Below are 22,851 nucleotides of genomic sequence, written 5' to 3' on the forward strand. Positions count from 1 at the left end.
AATTGTTACACCCTATTATATCTAAGTTTTTAGAGTTTAGAGTTTATTTTATTTATTCCATAAGGCTATTAGCCCATCATGGCATAACAAGCATACATACAGACAGATATGACGAACAGTGAATATATAATTACATACACTTCAATGTGGAGAAGGTCTGACAAATATTTTTTACAACCTTTTCATTTAACATAAATGATATAGATTATGTTAATAAAATATTTCTTTTAATGTATCAACTACACTTGTATATAAAATATTGATATAGTAGACACATTCATTCTAATAAAATTTAATGAATTATACATCTATAAATTCTGCATTTCTTAGTGAAAATTGACAGTTATACAGTTGCATAACATTTATATTGTCAAACGATAAACACATTAATATTCATATGGACACACAAAAACAATTAACTGTGACTAAGCGACCGATCTTACCGAAACGAAACGTAAGAAAGGCTACTTATCTTAACATCAATATACTATATCCACAAATATATCAATCTTACAAAAACATACATGCAAGACAGATAACATGGATAAATTTCTTCAAAAAAACACATAAAGTAAAGATAATGAAATAGCCTCAGAATGATTGACTTAAAGATAGTTATTTTCTTTTATACAAACACGTGAATGTAGTGAAATCTTATTTATGTCTAAAAATTTTATTCACGTGTACCATATAACATGTCGTTTCTTCTTTGAAATGCTTTATATACATAAATTCCTAGTTTTCTTATATATGTGGTATTCTCTAGCGTTAACAACTCAATAAATTTGAACATATTTGGATGTTTCCAATACATTTTATGTATGTAATTTTTCTTAAATCAGAGTATATTGAACATTCAAGTATGAAATAATATTCATCTTCTAGCTTATTACATATTACACATTTTCTATCATTCACTGGGATTCTTACTGGTCTTGCCCATCGACCTGCTTCTATTTGTAACCAATGAGATGACAACACTCTTAATCTTACAAAAGACTGACAAAGTTTATTACCCGTGAAATAATCTAAATAATCTTGAAATTTAAAATTTGCAATAGTTCTATAAAATAATGCTCGAGTCGATTCTTGTAACCTTTCATGCCAATTCTGTACAAAATTATCTTTTAGACTTTGCTTAACTATTTCTAAAAACATATCTGCATTACCTACGCTTTGTTGCAGCCAAAACTTCGTAAAAGCCAAGCGAACATAAAAATTCTTTTAATTGAGAACACCAGTTATGTCTTCCTGGGTTAGTTTCAAAGTCATTTTTCAATAGCTGATAGATTCTACTTATACACTTGTTCTCTTTACTACCTAAGATTTTTATCCAGTATTTAATAACATTAAATAAGTGTCTACAGTGAAAGGATATTCTACCTAGTTCCCCATATATGAAATCATTCTGTGTTGTTTTTTTTTTTTTACACCTAAGACCTTTTTACAATATTCCACATGTACACGTTCCATGGATTGACTAGAACTAAAACCCATAACTTCACTTCCATAATTCAGTATTGGGGCAATTAAAGTATCAAATAAATCCATCTTATGTCTAGGTTTAACGTACGTAAATTTATATAGGTATTTCTCTAAACTAAAAATTGCTTTCTGCGCTTGTCCTGCTAATGTTGTTTGCGCAGTGCTAAAAGAGCCTCCACATGTAAAAACAATACCTAGATATGTAAATTTCGTAACAATTTCAATTAAGTTTCCGTTATAATAAAACGCCAGATCCCTGGTCAATCTTCCACCCCTTTTGAATATCATCACTTTAGTTTTCGATACATTTACCTTTAATTTCCAGGTATTACAATGATCATTTAACAAATGTATACATTGTTGCAATTCTTCAGCAGAATTGGCGAAAATGACAATGTCATCGGCGTACAAAAGCAGAAAAAGTTTAAACATATGAATATCAAGACCCTCAATACCACTATATATAAAATGTTTCTTCCAGATCATTCAACAGCATAGAAAAAAGAAAGGGAGATAAGCACTCCCCCTGTTTGACACCGAGTGAACATGTAAACTCTTCGCTCGAGTTGTTCAAGTATTTTACCTTTGATTTCATACAATCATACATCGATTGAATTATATCCACGTTTCCACGTAATCCTAATCTAATAAGTGTGTACCAGAGATTTTCTCTAACCACATAATCAAATGCTTTACTATAATCAACAAATAGACAGAAATGTTGCTTCCCTTGATTTAAAAAATTGGAAATTAAACCATTTAATACAAACACATTATCTATAGTACTCATGTTTGACCTAAAGCCAGCTTGAGCCTCAACATATACATTATAGGACTCAGCCCAGTTTTTCAATCTAGTATTTATGACACTTATGAATAATTTACCTAGACTACTCAATAGTGTAATTCCTCTGTAGTTTTCAACATTATTAATACTTCCTTTCTTATTTAAAGGAATGACGTAACCTTCTGACCATCTGTCAGGGAAGTATCCTATTTCAAAAAATTTTGTTAAACATAATATACAATAACGGTACAAAAATGTCCTTTCCTGCAATGAAAAATTCATAAAGTAACAAATCCGGACCTGCAGAACGATTGTGTTTTAATTGGTTTATGACTATTCTAATTTCATTTTCAGATATAACAGTATTCAACTCTTCAAACATAACTTTAAAATCTTCTGGGTTATTCACTGCTCTAAAATATTGCTCAAACGTTGATAGAGGAATACTTGCTGGTTTAACGCCAGCAGCTTCTTTTAACATTTTCCAGTATCTACGTGCATTTTTAAACCTACAGTATTCAAGTTGAGAAGTTTTCTGCTTATCGTATTCATATCTACACTTTCTCAATAAACTCTTATATTCTGATCTAGCCTTTACCATATTTACTCTATTTTCATCACTTGGATTATTGCGATATCTATTTAACAGTCGAAAAAATACTTTCCTTTTCTCATAACACTCGTCATTATACCAGGGATTTTCATTTTTTACAAAATATTCACCAGTTGTATTAATACCTGACTTGATAGACTTCTTAAAAAATGGTGACGCCACACTATCTATTGTATCTTCGAAACTTTTCAAACATTCATTAATACTATCACTATCTGTACACAATGAAATGTTGTTTCCTTTACTGTTAAAATTTTCCGTAATATCATCACATTTCAGGCGGTCTACAAACTCTGAGCATAAGTCATTTTTCCATACATATTTAGTGTTGACAAAATTTGTTTCATCATTACTTGCAGTTGTTTGATTAACTGTATCAAATGCCAGAGAAAATTCAATCAGACAATGGTCAGACAATATGTTCGGCTCATTAACATGAAAATTATTATACATGTTCAAATAATTCTGGCCTACCTAGAACGTAATCAATAACGCTAGCCCCACGATTATTTACAATAGTAACTAAAAGTAAGGTATATGTCTGCATCATCAGTAGCTATTCTGATGCAAGCACATACACATAGTGAATTCACAAAAAGAACTATTAACATCTTTCTAGCAAATAGGATGTATGCATAAGAAAACAAAAAAGAAAAATGCAGCAGCAACAAAAAGGAAATCAACTGAAAAATTAAAGCGCTTAGATATGCAAAACATATGCACAAAGTAAAACAACAGTCTGGATTGATATTTCAGTAAAAAGCGGTTAATTAATATGCGGCTGTGGCGTGCCTTCGGTCATAATTGCGTATCTCGTGCCACTGTAATTTTAAAAACTAAGTAGGTCATTATAATGGTTTTGTTATATAAAACCTTCGGCCCAAAATATATTCAACATGGCTTCCAAATAGTGTACTTGTATGTAAAGTAGAGTTGTTTCGATTTCAATTAGGTAAACCTATTTGATATATATATTTGTAATGAACTGATTGTTTTGCTTCACAATCAAGATCAAATTTTAATGCAAAACAATCAAGGTATTTTTCATAGTCGAAACCATTACTGTCGTCCCATAATTTCCAGGCGAAACACCCTTCCAAAACTTGAAAAGAATCAGTCAGCATTTCGGGATAAATTATCTTAATGTTGCTATCTATTTTAAACATTTTTCTTTTTATTCTTTTTTATTCTATCTTTCGTTCTCATGCATAGACTTGAAAAAATATTTTAACACAATTTTAAAAGGATAAATAAACTAGCGTGTGTCATTATCAGCCAATATTTCACTGTGATTGACCATTCCAAAAGTTTCCTGCATTTTTAATCGAATGATTCATGAATTTGATGAAATGGTGAGGTATATCTATTTTATCTATATTTTACTATATATTAGGTGCTTTTATGCAACTTTAATGCAACTTGCCATGACGTAGGGTATGTAACCCAGGGAAGTGCCTACGTCTCTATATAGATTAGATATGTCCTAAACAAAGGAATGGGTCCAGTCGCTATATATTGTGACTAGCCGGAATGTTTTTTGTTAAGAGAAAGAGATTATATGACCTTATTATCCCCTATACAATTTTCCTCTGCATACCTAGCCGCAAATATTCGTATACCAGTGATATTCAAATGACTTTAACTGTAAGCTTAATAATTTCAGGAGCCAGGAAAATCATTTATCTAATATTTTAAACTAATAACATACAAGTAATTTCTGGTTTTCATCTTAACCTCATGTAGGCCAGAACTTATACTTGACTTGTCTTTTTGTTGAAGTATCTTTGAAACTACAACATAAGATACCTATTGTAGCCCCCCCCCCCCCCCCCCCCACCCACGACCCCCTATGGCTGTTTAGCCACAGCACAAAGCTGAAAATCATGTATTTGTCCTGATTTCTTGATGCCCAGTCAACACAATTATACTTTTATTAAAGCAATCAAAACTATGAATGTATGTCAACGATGCCTTGGCTGTACTTCGCTAATAATATTTAACCTACATCTATTATTGTTAATCTACCAGTGCGTTAATGTTGTCGTTCCGGCGTGTTGACTTGTTAACGCACTGTAGACGCGCCAATCCACCAGAACGAAATGCTTCAAATCAGTCACCATAGTTATTTGTTTGAGAAACGGGCATGAACTGTGTAAAAGTCTAAAGTAAAACGGCTCTCAAGTAATGTCCCTTCGTTAAAGCTGTGTATGCAGCGAACGTGTATTGAAAATATGATTCACTGGAGTGAAAAAGAGCAACAATACAACAAAAATATATTAGTATAATTATTTAAGCAATATTTCTCAATACCAGTATTTCACGAATAAATATATAATGAATAATATATTTATATCGACCTACTAATCTGACAATCATCTAAAATGATAACTACCATGACAGTATTGTTCGAAACGTATTGAGAATTTAACAAAAAAATCTGGCTAATATTGATTCAACCAGATCGCTTATTATACATGTTTAAAATCTGTATTGCGTGCTTATTTCTCATTATAATACGAATTAATGTGCAAGTACAAACTTTTGCTTCTCAATGGAACACGTGTTATATTACATTTTCATAAATTACAGCTATTACACATTTTTTACTAGTATAGCTGTTCAACAAGTGTAAAATCAATAGATATAAATCCTTTCTCTGTTTACTGATACAGAAATCTTTCTACGACGTTAAATCATTTTATTTCAAATCGACCTTCCCTGTAATTTAGTCCAAAAATGTGTGCATTGATCACAGAAAATTATGCAGCTAAATGCTTGCATTCAGTACAAGGTGTTTTGTCGTTTCTGTTTGAAAGCCAAAATAAAGTGTATATGGGTTCAATAACATTTAAAAATGTTACTGTTAGTAGGTTAAACTCTTTCAAAACATATTGTATGTATTCCGATAAAATATTTTTGTCTTCTCTCGGGATATTCATCTTTACAGGTACAGATTTAGATAAACGAGAGCTTTAAATGGATCACAGAATTAGATGGATCATAATTATAATCAAATAGGTCATATATTTAGATAGACCATGGAATTATATGAACCATTTCTGACCACTTTTCAGAACTAAGATCACGTATAATTTCCACTGTATTCGTGAAAACATTGCAAAAAGTACTGTACACTATATATCAATTTCAGGGGCTGGCATTAACATTTCTATCAAAGTCGCATTTCTCTCGGCGGCTGCTTTGAATTCATTATAAGTTATTTCACCATCTCCATTAACATCTATTTCATCAAACAATCTGTCAGCAAATTTATTCGGTGATTCTTTATTTTCTAACGCATCTTCTGGTAAAACTGACACATCTGCAACTGCCTGAAAAAAAATAACAATATTCAATGTATGTATGTTTGATTAATTATAAACTGACAAATTCAGTTCTTGAGTAGATGTATATGTTAGATAGATTTCTTTCATTTGATGCAGGTCCTTTTTCCATACTGTTTTTAAAAGAAACTAACAAAAAAAATATATCAGGAGGTAGCCTATTGAAGTTTTGCTCGACCGTTACATGATTTCAGACACAGGAGTCTATGGAAACATCTCATTTTCTCAACATGCATTTTCATAAAAAAATCGGTGTATTTTGCGTATTTTGCTAACTTGTACATGTTTGTATCAAGTGATCGGTATATTTGATCAAAAATAAATCTATTCTTACTTACGATCGATTTATTTCAATTTTTCTCAGGTAAACACAAGTTCATAAGGCTTAACATAAAACGTTGAAGAAATGAAAATAAAATCATTTTCTTACCTTCACTGTTTGTCTCATCTCTCTTTTATCAATGGTACCACTGCCGTCTTTATCATACACGTTAAAAGCCCATCTTATTCTTTTCATTTTCCCTTCTCTGTCTGTGTTTGCTGACATTTCAGCTATGCTAAGTCCGACAAGAAATTCCTCAAAATCAACGGTTCCATTCCCATCTTCATCGAAAGCGTCAAAAATGCTGTTTGCCAAAGATCCAACTTTCTCTCCAAACGCGTTTTTATAAACACGTATAAAGTCATCCCGCTTGAGTGCATCCTTTCCTTTTGTTTCTCGTCTGAAGTCTAAATAAATTTCTTGAATTTCTTCTATCTTCATTCCCGGGACTTTCTTTTGCAATTTCTTCAGAAGGGGTCCTTTCAGTTTCTGCTGTCGGTCCTTGCCCTGCTGTTGTCCCATTTTCAGATGTCTTTAGCGTTATATCTCGTTTCTTTTTTTTGTTAACCGAAAATGTTAGATCGTATCAATGATTTCAAAAATAGCCTCGACTAATATAATTATACCCATTTATTTCGATTAAACTTGTAAAAAACGGAAATAATTGCATTTATCTATATTTACGTTATATAAAGAGAACAAAAAAAGGTATTCAAAAATTACCTTTATATTGCGTGTGAAGTTTAGACCTGGGTTTTAAATGAATACATAATGTTAAAAAGTCGCTATGATATTTAATTAAAAAAGCAAAATCTTAGTTAGAACAGTTCAAGAACTTCGTATAACCAGCTATTTTTTTCCATGTTAAAACAGTTTCTCGAAAGATCACTCACTTCTTTTTATATTACATATGAAGTTACATAGTTAGAACAATGAATTCAATATTATTTTCCTTGCTATGTTAACATTTAGTAATTTTATGAGAAAACAATTATCGAAATTCATAACAAAAAATGTAGCTGCCACATTATGTACAAAGGCATTACCATTTTTGTGTGAAGATTTTATTTTATTTTGTAAACGGCCTGGATAAAATAGTTCATCAGCATAATATGTTAAAGTGGTCGATGAAGTACAGGAATTTTAGCATCAATTATTATGTCCTACAAGAATAGTAAATGTTATTTTTCTATATGGAAAACAGTTCAATAGCGTTCAACAAATTATGTACATGTTTTCTACGTACAAAATTTCGGCATACTCCGTATCTTTCATCGTTGAAATACACTTACGCCCGAAGATTGCCGATTTGCCTATTAAACTAACTAAATACGTAATCACACGGAAATTGCCGAGTGTCATCACGGGTCCACTGCCTTACGGTAAAGTAGTACTAAATAAGTAATCAAGCAGCACTTCCGGGCTATTCGGATAACGGTGGAAAGAAAAAAATCCTCATTTTTTTCTCCGTTAAAGTTTCATTTTCATTATTTAAGTAAGCCAGTTTCTGTTTTTTATTTCATTGTGGACCTACATTTAACATTCTGGTTGCATTTTCAAGGAGTTTTTTTTTTTTTTGCATTTATAGAAATGTAAACAAATCTCATTACACACGTGTTCATACCCGCATTTTAGCTGTCTGTTTTGAAGATATTCCATTGTGTTGACCTGTCAGTCTCTTATACGATTCATGATTCCTACTTTTCTTGGTGTTTTATGGTTTATAGGTCATTTAAGAACATAAGGCTAGTAATTTGTTTTTAAATGGGCCTGGCTATGTGTTACAGCTCTCAGAGGATTGTTAATTTTGTTTTTATAAAACATATAATTTAATAAAATCAAATGGTAATATCATTTTTTTTGCGTCCAAAAATGCGTCGCTTCTGTCTCTTAACTATCTGTGTGTGTGTGTATGTGTGTTTAACGTCTTTTTCAACATTTTTTCAGTCATATAAACGACGGTGTCTACTTGTAGCAGTGAGCACAATGCCCAACTTTAGTTTACTTTTAGTGCTGCCTCACTGGAATATCACGCCGTAGACATGTGACATGATACCCCACCCAGTCTCATTATACTGACACCGGGCTGACCAGTGTTAGCACTACCCTCTTAATGCTTAGCGCCAAGCGAGGAAGCTACTAGTACCATTTTTTACGTCTTTGGTATGACGCGGCCGAGGATCGAATCCACGCACTCGAAGCGGACGCTCTACCACTAGGCTACCGTGGCGGTCTTAACTATCTAACATACTTATAATTATATCACTGTATAAAACAATTTAAAAAGTGAAGAATGCGTACGACCTTTTCTGCCCTCTCTTCTTTCCTATATAAATCAATGTAAGTTTAGGAACAGGATTTATCAGTTGCGCTGTCTGGTGGCTTATCAGAATATGTGCCGTAGATATACTGATAAGATCGCCAAAGAGGAGAATTGTTCAACATGCTTAAAACAATAGACAATTTATTAGTAAAATTGTGAAACAAATAATTTGGAATTTTGCATATCTTTCAATGTAATCATTGATAAAGATATAAAGTTTTATTGAAATTAAAGTTTCTTAAATTACAAACAGATCAATTCATGGTAAGAAAAAATCATTGGTCTTTATTTATTGTATGACAAGGAAGTAATAGGTTGATTGAATGGTTTACAATGACACGTCGAACAATTTTATCAATTTAAATATCAAGTGCTTAAAAACCAGTCTTTGTGCTAAACGTAAAACATGACTTAAATTGTGCCGGTGTAACTCTTAACTCAAGTAATAATCCGCAATGTCGTAAAGCTGGGGGAGCAGTCATTTTGTTAATATATATTATCCTAAGGTACGCCAGGTTTACGTAACAAAAGCTCCTTGTTCTCTGTTGGAAACTGATAACTTCCTCGGTTGAATCAGCTGGGAAGAACCTGTTATCGTCTATTATTACGTAACGGAGACGACTGTCTCGCTCGGGGCTTACTGCCAGCTGAGCCGACCGGGCGTTCTGTCTAATATACTTTGTTTCTAATAAGCCAACGACATTTTTCCTTTATTCTTAAAGGCTACGAACATTGCAGTACAGGCCTTTAACTCGATTGAAACAACTTTTATTTTTTTTTTTGTGTGTGCTTTTAGTTCATTGATATTTGTTTTCAGGTCAATGTACCCGTTCACTGTAGTGGTAGTTATGAATTCAGTTTGGCACCATGATTTTTTGTAATAGTATATCACAATCATCAGTGGCACGGGAGTGTTTTCAAAATTTAATTTGGGCTCTCGGGCAGAATTATATTTCTACATAAACATTTTAGTGAGTTTCATGTCTATCGAAAGGTCACTGGTTCTAATCAGGGGCCCTCCCACGATTGCAGTTATGCACACATAGTGCCCTGTACGGTCTTCCTCCACTATCAAAACCTGGAAAGTCGCCATATAGCCTGTATCGGTGGTACGTTAACCCACTTCCAACAAAGAAGCATAGTTTGGAAATAAATACAATGGCAATCTTATTACCATAAATCAATTATGTTTGAATACTATACGAAAAACATACTAAAACAAAATGCGGGAATATAACATGTCAGTACGTACTCTGCATTTTTAATTAGAGCATTTTTATTTGTTTACAAAAAGAAGTTTTATACACACGCCGGCTGTCTTTATTGAATAAAATCTATAGACGTAATCACCTTTACCATATCTTTCTTTTACATTAGAAATGCAATACAGAAACGCTATATTCAACTGACAAATTATTTTGAATGATAGCTACCATTGCATTATTGTTCCAAACTTACTGAGAAATAAACAAACAAACAAATCTGGCTATTATAAATTTAGCTATAGATCGCTAATTTTACTATTTGAGGTCTGCGCATGCCTGTATCTCATTATGGTACGAAATAACGTTCAAGTACAAACGTTTGCTTATCAATTGAACATGCTTTTATATTTCATAAATTACGGCTATTTAATTATAGCTAGTTATTCAGCAAGAGACAAATCAATATATCAACTGATATTGAAATTTTTCTACGAAGCTAAATAATTTTATTTCAAAAGCGACCTTCCCTGAAAAATATAAATGTGTGCATTGATTACAGAAAATTATGCAGCTAAAAGCTTGCATTCAGTACAAGGTGTTTTGTCATACTAAAAAGGTGTATTAGATATATATGGGTTCAAGGTCAACATGTTTAATTATAGAATATGTAAGTTTAAAAAAATGATATTCAATATAATGTTATCTATAAGTACGTGTAGTAAGACATTTCAATGTAACCCTTGCATTGATGTTTTGCTGATATCAATCTAACTAATATCATAATTTGAAATGACACAAGTGTGTGTGCATATATATTATGATAATATGAACCGGATTCTTTTATATTAAGTACTAATATGATGTATTGCTAATATGAATTTATAACTGGAAGTAATGTAATCTAGCATTATCATACTATTACAAAAACCGTCATATTTTGTATGTCATGTTATGTTAACTATTGCTGAAAATAAAATTTAAAAAATGATATTGTTTGTAGATTAATGTCTTTCAAAACATATTTGAGCCTCACCATGAGAAAACCAACATAGTGCGTTTGCGACCAGCATGGATCCAGACCATCCGCGCAGTCTGGTCAGGAACCATGCTGGTCGCAAAGCCACTATGTTGGTTTTCTCATGGCGCGGCTCATTTTATGTACTCTGATATACTATTTTTGTCTTCTCTCGTGATACATGTATTCGTCTTTACAGCTACAGATTTAGATAGACGATAGCTTTAGATTGATCACGGAATAAGGTGGATCACATCTTCAGATAGGTCATATATTTAGATGGAATTATATGGGTCATTTCTGACCACTCTTCAGAACTAATGTTATTGTTATTATTATTATAATTATTATTATTATATCAGATTTATATAACATGTAATTTCCAATGTATTCGTGAAAACAGTGCAGAAAGTACTATAAACTATAGATCACTTTCAGGGGCTGGCATTAACATTTCTATCAAAGTCGCATTTCTCTCAGCTGCTGCTGCAAATTCTTGATAAGTTATTTCACCATCTCCATTAACATCTATTTCATCAAACAATCTGTCAGCAAACTTGTTCGGTGATTCCTTATTTTCTAAATCCTTTGCTGGTAAAACTGACACATCTGCAACTGCCTGAAAAATGACAATATTCAAAGTATGTCTGTTTGATTAAACTGACAAATACAGTTTTAACTTGTTTTATCTAAACTATTCTTGAGTAGATGAATATGTTAGATAAATTCCTTTTATTAGATGCTTTTTTTCCCCATACTGTTTTGAAAAGATACTAAGAAAATTTCGGAAATATTATTATCTGGAGATAGCGTATTGAAGTTTTGCTCGACCGGTACGTCATGATTTAGAACATCCGATTTTCAAAACAGGAGTATATGGGGAAAATCAACTTCTTTTTCATAAAATAATCGGTGTATTTTGCGTAATTTTGCCAATTTGCACATGTTTGCATAAAGTTATCGGTATATTTGATCAAGAATAAATCTATTCTTACTTACGATCGATTTATTTCATTTTTTTCTCAGGTTAACACACTTTCATAAGGCTTAACATAAAACGTTGCAGATGTTATAGAAAAGTGAAAATTAAACCCTTTACTTACCTTCACTATTTGTCTCATCTCTCTTTTGTCAATGGTACCACTGCCGTCTTTATCATACACGTTAAAAGCCCATCTTATTCTTTTCATTTTCCCTTCTCTGTCTGTGTTTGCTGACATTTCAGCTATGCTAAGTCCAATAAGAAATTCCTCAAAATCAACGGTTCCATTCCCATCTTCGTCAAAAGCGTCAAAAATACTGTTTGCCAAAGATCCAACTTTCTCTCCAAACGCGTTTTTATAAACACGTATAAAGTCATCCCGCTTGAGTGCATCCTTTCCTTTTGTTTCTCGTCTGAAATCTAAATAAATTTCTTGAATTTCTTCTATCTTCATTCCCGGGACTTTTTTTTGCAATTTCTTCAGAAGGGGTCCTTTCAGTTTCTGCTGTCGGTCCTTGCCCTGCTGTTGTCCCATTTCCAGATGTCTTTAGTGTTATATCTCCTTTCGTTCTTTTGTTAACCGAAAATGCTAGATCGTTTAAATGACTTCAAAAATAGCCTTGACTAAAATCTACCCATTTATTCCGATTAAACTTGTAACAAATGGAAATAATTGCATTTCACTATTAGGTTATATAAAGCATAAAGGTATTCAAAAATTACGTTTATTATTGCGTGTGAAGTTTAGAACTGACTTTTAAATAAATACATAAGTATAGGATATTGACCGAGTACGAGGCCTTTCTTTGTAGGAAAAACCTGCGCACGGCGCTCGAGGTGTTTTCGAGAAGCCCGTGCGCAGGTCTTTCCTACAGAGAAAGGCCGATGTACGAGGTCGATATCCGACTTACATACCGTAATCCTTCTTAAATGTCCAGCGGCGATTACGCTTCTGTTGAAATTTTTTAGATTTATGTAATAAACATGAATTGACACAGAATATATACAGGTAAGGAATAAATGCTATTTTTAGACAATTACGTTAAAAATGAGCAATGGGGCTCAGGAAAGTCATCGTCATCATAATCATCATCATCATCATCATCATCATCATCATAATTTCTTTATTCATCCTTCATCATCATTTATTATCACTATTATTTTCATCATTATCATCACCGTTATCATCATCATTATCATTATCATCATCAACAACACCGTCATACTAGTGTACCGTTTATTCGTAGAAGTTATGACGTGATAATTGTTCTCCTACTTTAGTTTATATAGATGTAGGAAGTGGTAATAGTGTATATGTAAGGCCGGGAAGGTATGCCATAACCCATCAAATACCTGAAAGGTACATGTACGATAATAATGGTCTTCCTACCATATTTTTAGGCAATTTGAAACCTCAGAAAAGTAAACATTAGTTTCATTTTTGTAGTATTTTCATGTCCTTGCTAGAAGTTGGTCATTTATGGCTGGATTGAACTAACGTGCCGAGCGTAAGACCTAGGCCCGTTCTTCGAAGATCAATATCACACGTGTATGTCAAAGGTCCTGAGGTCCTGACATGTATGCACATATATGTTGATGGTCTAAGTGAAAGAACAACGTTTTATTCTCTCTTCGTATAACGCCTTTTCTACATGTCCGGGCAAGAAGGTTGTAGAAAAGCTTGTCCGGTACCTATACTTTGAAAGAAGTGAAGTTTTAAAGAACATGACTCTAAGTTTTGAAATATATCCCCTTAGTGTAAAAGACCGTCGTGGTCATAACTAGAAAACTATATAAATGGTTGATACTACACACATTTAAAGAAGTAAATGAGAGGGTGTGCAGTGACAACGTATCATAAATGCAGCTGACATTTTTTAAAGATATATCCCTAGATGATTAAAAATTTTATGGAGCATTATGTATGCAGTATAAGAGATGCTCATAATTGTAAACACACCGAGGACAAGTGAAAAGGCACAAACCGCAACCATCCCTTGCCTATATCATTAAAATCTGTGTTGCTTAATATTCAATTTTTCAAATATATTCAGCTTAAAATATTGTTATGGGTAGAATATGCTGAAAAATGGTGAATTGTAAAACCTTTTGTCTGCTTCAGTGATAGGGCGGTTATTCTATATTTTCACTTATTATTTTGATTGCACATTCATATGTTTTTCCTCTCACCTTTTACGGCTTTATCTGGAAATTAGGATTTCTTTCTAATTTTAATTATGCATACATGTAAGGTGCATTTAATAACAAGAAATGCTACACAATTATGCAGGTTTTTTCTTGAAAATCCGTTTATTTACTACTGACGATTTTATTAGGTAATCATGATCAGTCATGATAAAATCACCATAAAATGCATGTTATTGAAACACATTTAAGCGTTTAACAGATGTTTTCCCATCACTTTTTCACTTTTCACGTGCTCAGGGCTTGGTCAGAACAGCTAGACCACTGCACGAGAATTCTTTTGTTCAAGGAGGTCTTTCAGAAAAATATAGACCTCTGTCTAACAAAGGAATAGGTATGTAATGTTAAAAAGTCGCTATGATATTTAATTAAAAAAGCAAAATCTTACTAGTTAGAACAGTTCTTGAAGTTCATATAACCAGCTATTTGATTTCATGTTAAAACAGTTTCTCGAAAGATGTTAGGCACAATAATATGGTTAGGAACTCACTTCTTTTGATATTACATATGAAGTTATATAGTTAGAAATGGGTATTCATAAACAATGAATTCAATATTATTTTCCTTGCTATGTTAACATTTAGTAATTTTATGAGAAAACAATTATCGAAATTCATAACAAAAAAAAATGTAGCTGGCACATTCTGTACTAAGGCATTAACATTTTTGTGTGAATATTTTATTTTATTTTGTAAACGGCCTGGATAAAATAGTTCATCAGCATAATATTATAAAGTGGTCGATGAAGTACAGGAATTTTAGCATCAATTTTTATGTCCTACAAGAATAGTAAATGTTATTTTTCTATATGGAAAACAGTTCAATGGCGTTCAACAAATTATGTACATGTTTTCTACGTACAGAATTTCGGCATTCTCCATATCTTTGATCGTTGAAATACACTTACGCCCGAAGATTGCCGATTTGCCTATCTAACAAAATACGTAATCACACGGAAATTGCCGAGTGTCATTACGGGTCCACTGCCTTACGGTAAAATAGTACTAAATGGGTAACCAAGCAGCACTTCCGGGTTATTCGGATAATGGTGGAAAGAAAAAAAAATCCTCATTTTTTTCTCCGTTAAAGTTTCATTTTCATGATTAAAGTAAGCCAGTTTCAGTTTTTTATTTCATTGTGGACCTACATTTAACATTCTGGTTGCATTTTTAAGGAGTTTTTTTTTTGCATTTATAGAAATGTAAACAAATCTCATTACACACGTGTTCATACCCGCATTTTAGCTGTCAGTTTGGAAGATATTCCATTGTGTTGACCTGTCAGTCTCTTAGAAGATTCATGATTCCTACTTTTCTTGGTGTTTTATGGTTTATAGGTCATTTAAGAACATAATGCTAGTAATTTGTTTTTAAATGGGCCCGGCTATGTGTTACAGCTCTCAGAGGATTGTTAATTCTGTTTTTATAAAACATATAGTTTAATAAAATTAAATGGTAATATCATATTTTTGCGTCCAAAAATACGTCGCTTCTGTCTCTTCACTATCTGTGTGTGTATGTGTGTGTGTGTGTGTGTGTGTGTGTTCGGGTTTAACGTCTTTTTCCACATTTTTTTCAGTCATATAAACGACGTTGTCTACATGTAGGAGTGAGCACAATGCCCAACTTTATAGTGCTGCCTCACTGGAATATCACGCCGTAGATACGTGACATGATACCCCACCCAGTCACATTATACTGACACCGGGCTGATCAATCCTAGCACTACCCTCTTAATGCTGAGCGCCAAGCGAGGAAGCTACTAGTACCATTTTTGTTCGTTTTTGGTATGACGCGGCCGGGGATCGAACCCACGCACTCGAAGCGGACGCTCTACCACTAGGCTACCGAGGCGGTCTTAACTATCTGACATACTTATAATTATATCACTGTATAAAACAATTTAAAAGTGAAGAATGCGTACGGCCTTCTCTCCCTTAAAACAATAGATAATTCATTAGTAAAATTGTGAAACAAATAATTTGGAATTTTGCATATCTTTCAATGTAATCATTGATAAAGATATGAAGTTTTATTGAAATTAAAGTTTCTTAAATTACAAAACAGATCAATTCATGGTACAATGCGTGAGAAAAAAAGATTGGTCTTTATTTATTGTATGACAAGGAAGTATAATAGATTGATTGAATGGTTTACAATGACACGTGGAACAATTTTATCAATTTAAATATCAAGTACTTAAAAACCAGTCTTTGTGCTAAACGTAAAACATGACTTAAATTGTGCCGGTGTAACTCTTAACTCAAGTAATAATCCGCAATGTCGTAAAGCTGGGGGAGCAGTCATTTTGTTAATATATATTATCCTAAGGTATACCAGGTTTACGTAAAAAAAGCTCCTTGTTCTCTGTCGGTAACTGATAACTTCCTCGGTTGAATCAGCTGGGAAGAACCTGTTATCGTCTATTATTACGTAAGGGAGACGACTGTCTCGCCTGGGGCTCACTGCCAGCTGAGCCGACCGGGCGTTCTGTCTAATATACTTTGTTTCTAATTTCTCCTTTATTATTAAAGGCTACGAACATTACAGTAAAGGCTTTTAACTCGACTGAAACAACTTTTGTGTTGTTTTTTTGTGTGTGCTTTTAGTTCATTGATATTTGTTTTCAGGCCAATGTACCCGTTCACTCTAGTGGTATTGATGAATTCAGTTTGGCACCATAATTTATTGCTACAGTAATACACAATCATCAGTGGCACGGGAGTGTTTTTAAAATTTAATTTGTGTTCTCGGGCAGAATTATATTTTTACGTTAACATTTTAGTGAGTTTCATGTCTATCGAAAGGTCATTGGTTCTAATCAGGGGCCCTCCCACGATTGCAGTTATGCACACATAGTGCCCTGTAGGGTCTTCCTCCACTATCAAAACCTGGAAAGTCGCCATATAGCCTGTATCGGTGGGACGTTAACCCACTCCCAACAAAGAAGCATATTTTGGAAATAAATACAATGACAATCTTATTACCATAAATCAACTATGTTTGAATACAATACGAAAAACATACGAAAACAAAATGCGGGAATATAACATGTCAGTACATACTCTGCATTTTTAATTAGAGCATTTTTATTTGTTTACAAAAAGAAGTTTTAAAGACATGCCGGCTGTCTTTATTGAATAAAATCTATAGACGTAATCACCTTTACCATATCTTCCTTTTTCATTAGAAATGCAATACATAAACGCTATATTCAACTGACAAATTATTTTGAATGATAACTACCATGGCAGTAGTGTTCCAGACTTACTGAGAAATAAAAAAACAAAAAATCTGGCTATTATAAATTTAGCTATAGATCGCTAATTATACTATTTGAGGTCTGCGCATGCCTGTATCTCATTATGATACGAAATAACGTTCAAGTACAAAAACGTTTGCTTATCAATTGAACATGCTTTTATATTTCATAAATTACGGCTATTATAGCTAGTTATTCAACAAGAGACAAATCAATATATCAACTGATATTGAAATCTTTCTACGAAGCTTAATAATTTTATTTCAAAAGCGACCTTCCCGGAAAAATATAAATGTGTGCATTGATTACAGAAAATTATGCAGCTAAAAGCTTGCATTCAGTACAAGGTGTTTTGTCATACTAAAATGGTGTATTAGATATATATGTGTTCAAGGTCAACATGTTTAATTATAGAATATGTAAGTTTAAAAAAATGATATTCAATATAATGTTATCTATAAGTACGTGTAGTAAGACATTTCAATGTAACCCTTGCATTGATGTTTTGCTGATATCAATCCAATTGATATCATAATTTTAAATGACACATGTGTGCGTGCATATATATATGATAATATGAACCGGGTTCTTTTATATTAAGTACTAATATGATGTATTGCTGATATGAATTTATAACTGGATGTAATCTAGCATTATCATACTATTACAAAAACCTTCATATTTTGTATGTCATGTTATGTTAACTATTGCTGAAAATGAAATTTAAAAAATGATATTGTTTGTAGATTAATTTTTTTCAAAACAGATTTGAGCCTCACCATGAGAAAACCAACATAGTCCGTTTGCGACCAGCATGGATCCAGACCATCCGCGCAGTCTGGTCAGGAACCATGCTGGTCGCAAAGCCACTATGTTGGTTTTCTCATGGCGCGGCTCATTTTATGTACTCTGATATGATATTTTTGTCTTCTCTCGTGATACATGTATTCGTCTTTACAAGTACAGATTTAGATAGACGATAGCTTTAGATTGATCACGGAATTAGGTGGATCACATGTTCAGATAGGTCATATATTTAGATGGAATTATATGGGTCATTTCTGACCACTCTTCAGAACTAATGTTATTATTATTATTATTATTATTATTATTATTATTATTATATCAGATTTATATAACATATAATTTCCAATGTATTCGTGAAAACAGTGCAGAAAGTACTATAAACTATAGATCACTTTCAGGGGCTGGCATTAACATTTCTATCAAAGTCGCATTTCTCTCAGCTGCTGCTGCAAATTCTTCAAAAGTTATTTCACCATCTCCATTAACATCTATTTCATCAAACAATCTGTCAGCAAATTTGTTCGGTGATTCCTTATTTTCTAAATCCTTTGCTGGTAAAACTGAAACATCTGCAACTGCCTGAAAAATGACAATATTCAAAGTATGTCTGTTTGATTAAACTGACAAATACAGTTTTAACTTGTTTTAACTAAACTATTCTTGAGTAGATGAATAAGATAGATAAATTCCTTTTATTAGATGCTTTTTTCCCCATACTGTTTTGAAAAGATACTAAGAAAATTTCGGAAATATTATTGTCTGGAGATAGCGTATTGAAGTTTTGCTCGACCGGTACGTCATGATTTAGAACATCCGATTTTCAAAACAGGAGTATATGGGGAAAATCAACTTCTTTTTCATAAAATAATCGGTGTATTTTGCGTAATTTTGCCAATTTGCACATGTTTGCATAAAGTTATCGGTATATTTGATCTTACTTACGATCGATTTATTTCATTTTTTCTCAGGTTAACACACTTTCATAAGGCTTAACATAAAACGTTGCAGATGTTATAGAAAAGTGAAAATTAAACCGTTTACTTACCTTCACTATTTGCCTCATCTCTCTTTTATCAATGGTACCACTGCGGTCCTTGTCATACACGTTAAAAGCCCATCTTATTCTTTTCATTTTGCTCACTTTGTCTGTGTTTGCTGACATTTCAGCTATGCTAAGTCCAACAAGAAATTCCTCAAAATCAACGGTTCCATTCCCATCTTCATCAAAAGCGTCAAAAATGCTGTTTGCCAAAGACCCAACTTTCTCTCCGAACGAGTTTTTATAAACACGTATAAAGTCATCCCGCTTGAGTGCATCCTTTCCTTTTGTTTCTCGTCTGAAGTCTAAATAAATTTCTTGAATTTCTTCTATCTTCATTCCCGGGACTTTCTTTTGTAATTTCTTCAGAAGGGGTCCTTTCAGTTTCTGCTGACGGTCCTTGCCCTGCTGTTGTCCCATATTCAGATGTCTTTAGCGTTATATCTCCTTTCGTTTTTTTTTTTTGTAACCCGAAAATGCTAGATCGTTCAAATGACTTCAAAAATAGCCTTGACTCATATCTACCCATTTATTCCGATTAAACTTGTAAAAAATGGAAATAATTGCATTTCACTATTAGGTTACATTGTATATAAAGAGAACAAATAAAGGTATTCAAAAATTACGTTTACATTGCGTGTGAAGTTTAGACATGACTTTTAAATGAATACATACTGTTAAAAAGTTGCTATGATACTAGAATTAAATTAGCAGGATCTTAGTTGAACACATCTTGACGTTCATATAACCAGCTTTTTGATTTAAAAACAGTTTCTCAAAAGATGTAATATATGCATAATAACATGATTAGGAAATTACTTCTTTTCATATTACATATGAGCCGTGCCATGAGAAAACCAACATAGTGGGTTTGCGACCAGCATGGATCCAGACCAGCCTGCGCATCCGCGCAGTCTGGTCAGGCTCCATGCTGTTCGCTTTTAAAGCCTATTGGAATTGGAGAAACTGTTAGCGAACAGCATGGATCCTGACCAGACTGCGCGGATGCGCAGGCTGGTCTGGATCCATGCTGGTCGCAAACCCACTATGTTGGTTTTCCCATGGCACGGCTCATATGAAGTTACATAGTTAGAAATGGGTATTCATAAACAATGAATTCAATATTATTTTCCTTGCTATGTTAACATTTAGTAATTTTATGAGAAAATAATTATCGAAATTCATAACATAAAAAATGTAGCTGCCACATTATATACTAAGGCATTAACATTTTTGTGTGAATATTTTATTTTATTTTGTAAACGGCCTGGATAAAATAGTTCATCAGCATAATATGTTAAAGTGGTCGATGAAGTACAGGAATTTTAGCATCAAATTTTATGTCCTACAAGAATAGTAAATGTTATTTTCTATATGGAAAACAGTTCAATGGCGTTCAATAAATTATGTACATGTTTTCTACGTACATAATTTCGGCATTCTCCGTATCTTTGATCGTTGAAATACATTTACGCCCGACGATTGCCGATTTGCCTATAACAACAAAATACGTAATCACACGGAAATTGCCGAGTGTCATTACGGGTCCACTGCCTTACGGTACAATAGTACTAAATGGGTAACCAAGCAGCACTTCCGGGTTATTTGGATAATGGTGGAAAGAAAAAAATCCTCATATTTTTTCTCTGTTAAAGTGTCATTTTCATGATTTAAGTAAGCCAGTTTCTGTTTTTTATTTCATTGTGGACCTACATGTAACATTCTGGTTGCATTTTCAAAGAGTTTTTTTCTGCATTTTTAGAAATGTAAACAAATCGCAATACACACGTGTTCATACCCGCATTTTAGCTGTCAGTTTGGAAGATATTCCATAGTGTTGACCTGTCAGTCTCTTAGAATATTCTTGATTCCTACTTTTCTTGGTGTTTTTGTAGTTTATAGGTCATTTAAGAACATAATGCTAGTAATTTGTTTTTAAATGGGCCCGGCTATGTGTTACAGCTCTCAGAGGATTGTTAATTTTGTTTTTATAAAACATATAGTTTAACAAAATTAAATGGTAATATCATATTTTTTTTGCGTCTAAAAATGCGTCGCTTCTGTCTCTTAACTATCTAACATACTTATAATTATATCACTGTATAAAACAATTTAAAAGTGAAGAATGCGTACGACCTTCTCTCCCCTCTCTTCTTTCCTATATAAATCAATGTAAGTTTAGGAACAGGATTTATCAGTTGCGCTGTCTGGTGGCTTATCAGAATATGTGCCGTAGGTATACTGATAAGATCGCCAAAGAGGTGAATTGTTCAACATGCTTTAAACAATAGACAATTTATTAGTAAAATTGTGAAACAAATAATTTGGAATTTTGCATATCTTTCAATGTAATCATTGATAAAGATATGAAGTTTTATTGAAATTAAAGTTTCTTAAATTACAAAACAGATCAATTCATGGCGAGAAAAAAGGATTGGTCTTTATTTATTGTATGACAAGGAAGTAATAGGTTGATTGAATGGTTTACAATGACACGTCGAACAATTTTATCAATTCAAATATCAAGTGCTTAAAAACCAGTCTTTGTGCTAAACGTAAAACAAGACTTAAATTGTGCCGGTGTAACTCTTAACTCAAGTAATAATCCGCAATGTCGTTAAGCTTAGGGAGCAGTCATTTTGTTAATATATATTTTCCTAAGGTACGCTAGGTTTACGTAATAAAAGCTCCTTGTTCTCTGTCGGTAACTGATAACTTTCTCAGTTGAATCAGCTGGGAAGAACCTGTTATCGTCTGCTATGACTTCCTCGCCCAAGTTTCACTGCTATGGCGTACCCTTTGGGTTAAGAGTAAAGAGCTACACCAAGTAGTTATAAAACTGTACCTGCAGGTACAAAAAAAAAAATGTACCCGCATGTATAAAATTCTACCTGCATATATAATATTGTACCTGCAGGTGTAAATTATACCCGCAGGTACAGTTTTATACCAACAGGTACAAATCAGAACTGTATGTGGAGGTATAATTTATACATGCAGGTATAAATATTTTGTACGTGCAGGTAAAAATTGTACGTGCAGGAACAATTTTATACCTGCACGTATTTTTGAAAATTCATACCTATAAATATAACGTTGTCCCTACTTGCAGGTATAAAATTTTACGTTTGGTCTAATATACTTTGTTTCTAATAAGCCAACGATGTTTTCCTTTATTCTCATAATGCTACCAACATTGCAGTGCAGGCTTTTAACTCGATCGAAACAGCTTTTGTTGGGCCTTTGTGGTTTAAGTTCCTTGATATTTGCTTTCAGGTCAATGTACCAGTTCGCTCTTGTGGTATTGATGAATTCAGTTTGGCATCATGTTTTATTGTAACGGTATATCACATTCATCAGTGACAGGCACGGGAGTGTTTTCAACATTTTAATTGGGCTCTCAGGCAGAATTATATTTCTATGTAAACATTTTAGTGAGTTTCATGTGTATCGAAAGGTCGAT

At 33.0% G+C, this 22,851-nt stretch overlaps 3 protein-coding genes across 3 annotated transcripts; all 3 read right to left on the reverse strand.

Moving 5' to 3' along the window:
* Positions 1–5,152: 5,152 nt before the first annotated feature.
* Positions 5,153–7,141, reverse strand: LOC123524134 (neurocalcin-delta B-like). The gene is made up of 2 exons (XM_045302097.2): positions 6,660–7,141; positions 5,153–6,217 (listed from the first exon to the last, which is right to left on the reverse strand). Exons 1-2 carry the CDS (start codon positions 7,071–7,073, stop codon positions 6,020–6,022), a joined length of 612 nt encoding a protein of 203 aa, XP_045158032.2. The 5' UTR covers positions 7,074–7,141; the 3' UTR covers positions 5,153–6,019.
* A 2,978-nt stretch (positions 7,142–10,119) lies between these two features.
* Positions 10,120–12,762, reverse strand: LOC123524135 (neurocalcin-delta B-like). Its single transcript, XM_045302098.2, has 2 exons — positions 12,198–12,762; positions 10,120–11,713 (listed from the first exon to the last, which is right to left on the reverse strand). Exons 1-2 carry the CDS (start codon positions 12,609–12,611, stop codon positions 11,516–11,518), a joined length of 612 nt encoding a protein of 203 aa, XP_045158033.1. The 5' UTR covers positions 12,612–12,762; the 3' UTR covers positions 10,120–11,515.
* A 4,570-nt stretch (positions 12,763–17,332) lies between these two features.
* LOC123524138 (neurocalcin-delta B-like) lies at positions 17,333–19,931 on the reverse strand. The gene is made up of 2 exons (XM_045302100.2): positions 19,395–19,931; positions 17,333–18,928 (listed from the first exon to the last, which is right to left on the reverse strand). Exons 1-2 carry the CDS (start codon positions 19,806–19,808, stop codon positions 18,731–18,733), a joined length of 612 nt encoding a protein of 203 aa, XP_045158035.2. The 5' UTR covers positions 19,809–19,931; the 3' UTR covers positions 17,333–18,730.
* Positions 19,932–22,851: the final 2,920 nt, after the last annotated feature.

The sequence above is a fragment of the Mercenaria mercenaria genome, chromosome 3 (genome assembly GCF_021730395.1).
Source record: "Mercenaria mercenaria strain notata chromosome 3, MADL_Memer_1, whole genome shotgun sequence".
Taxonomy (NCBI): domain Eukaryota; kingdom Metazoa; phylum Mollusca; class Bivalvia; order Venerida; family Veneridae; genus Mercenaria; species Mercenaria mercenaria.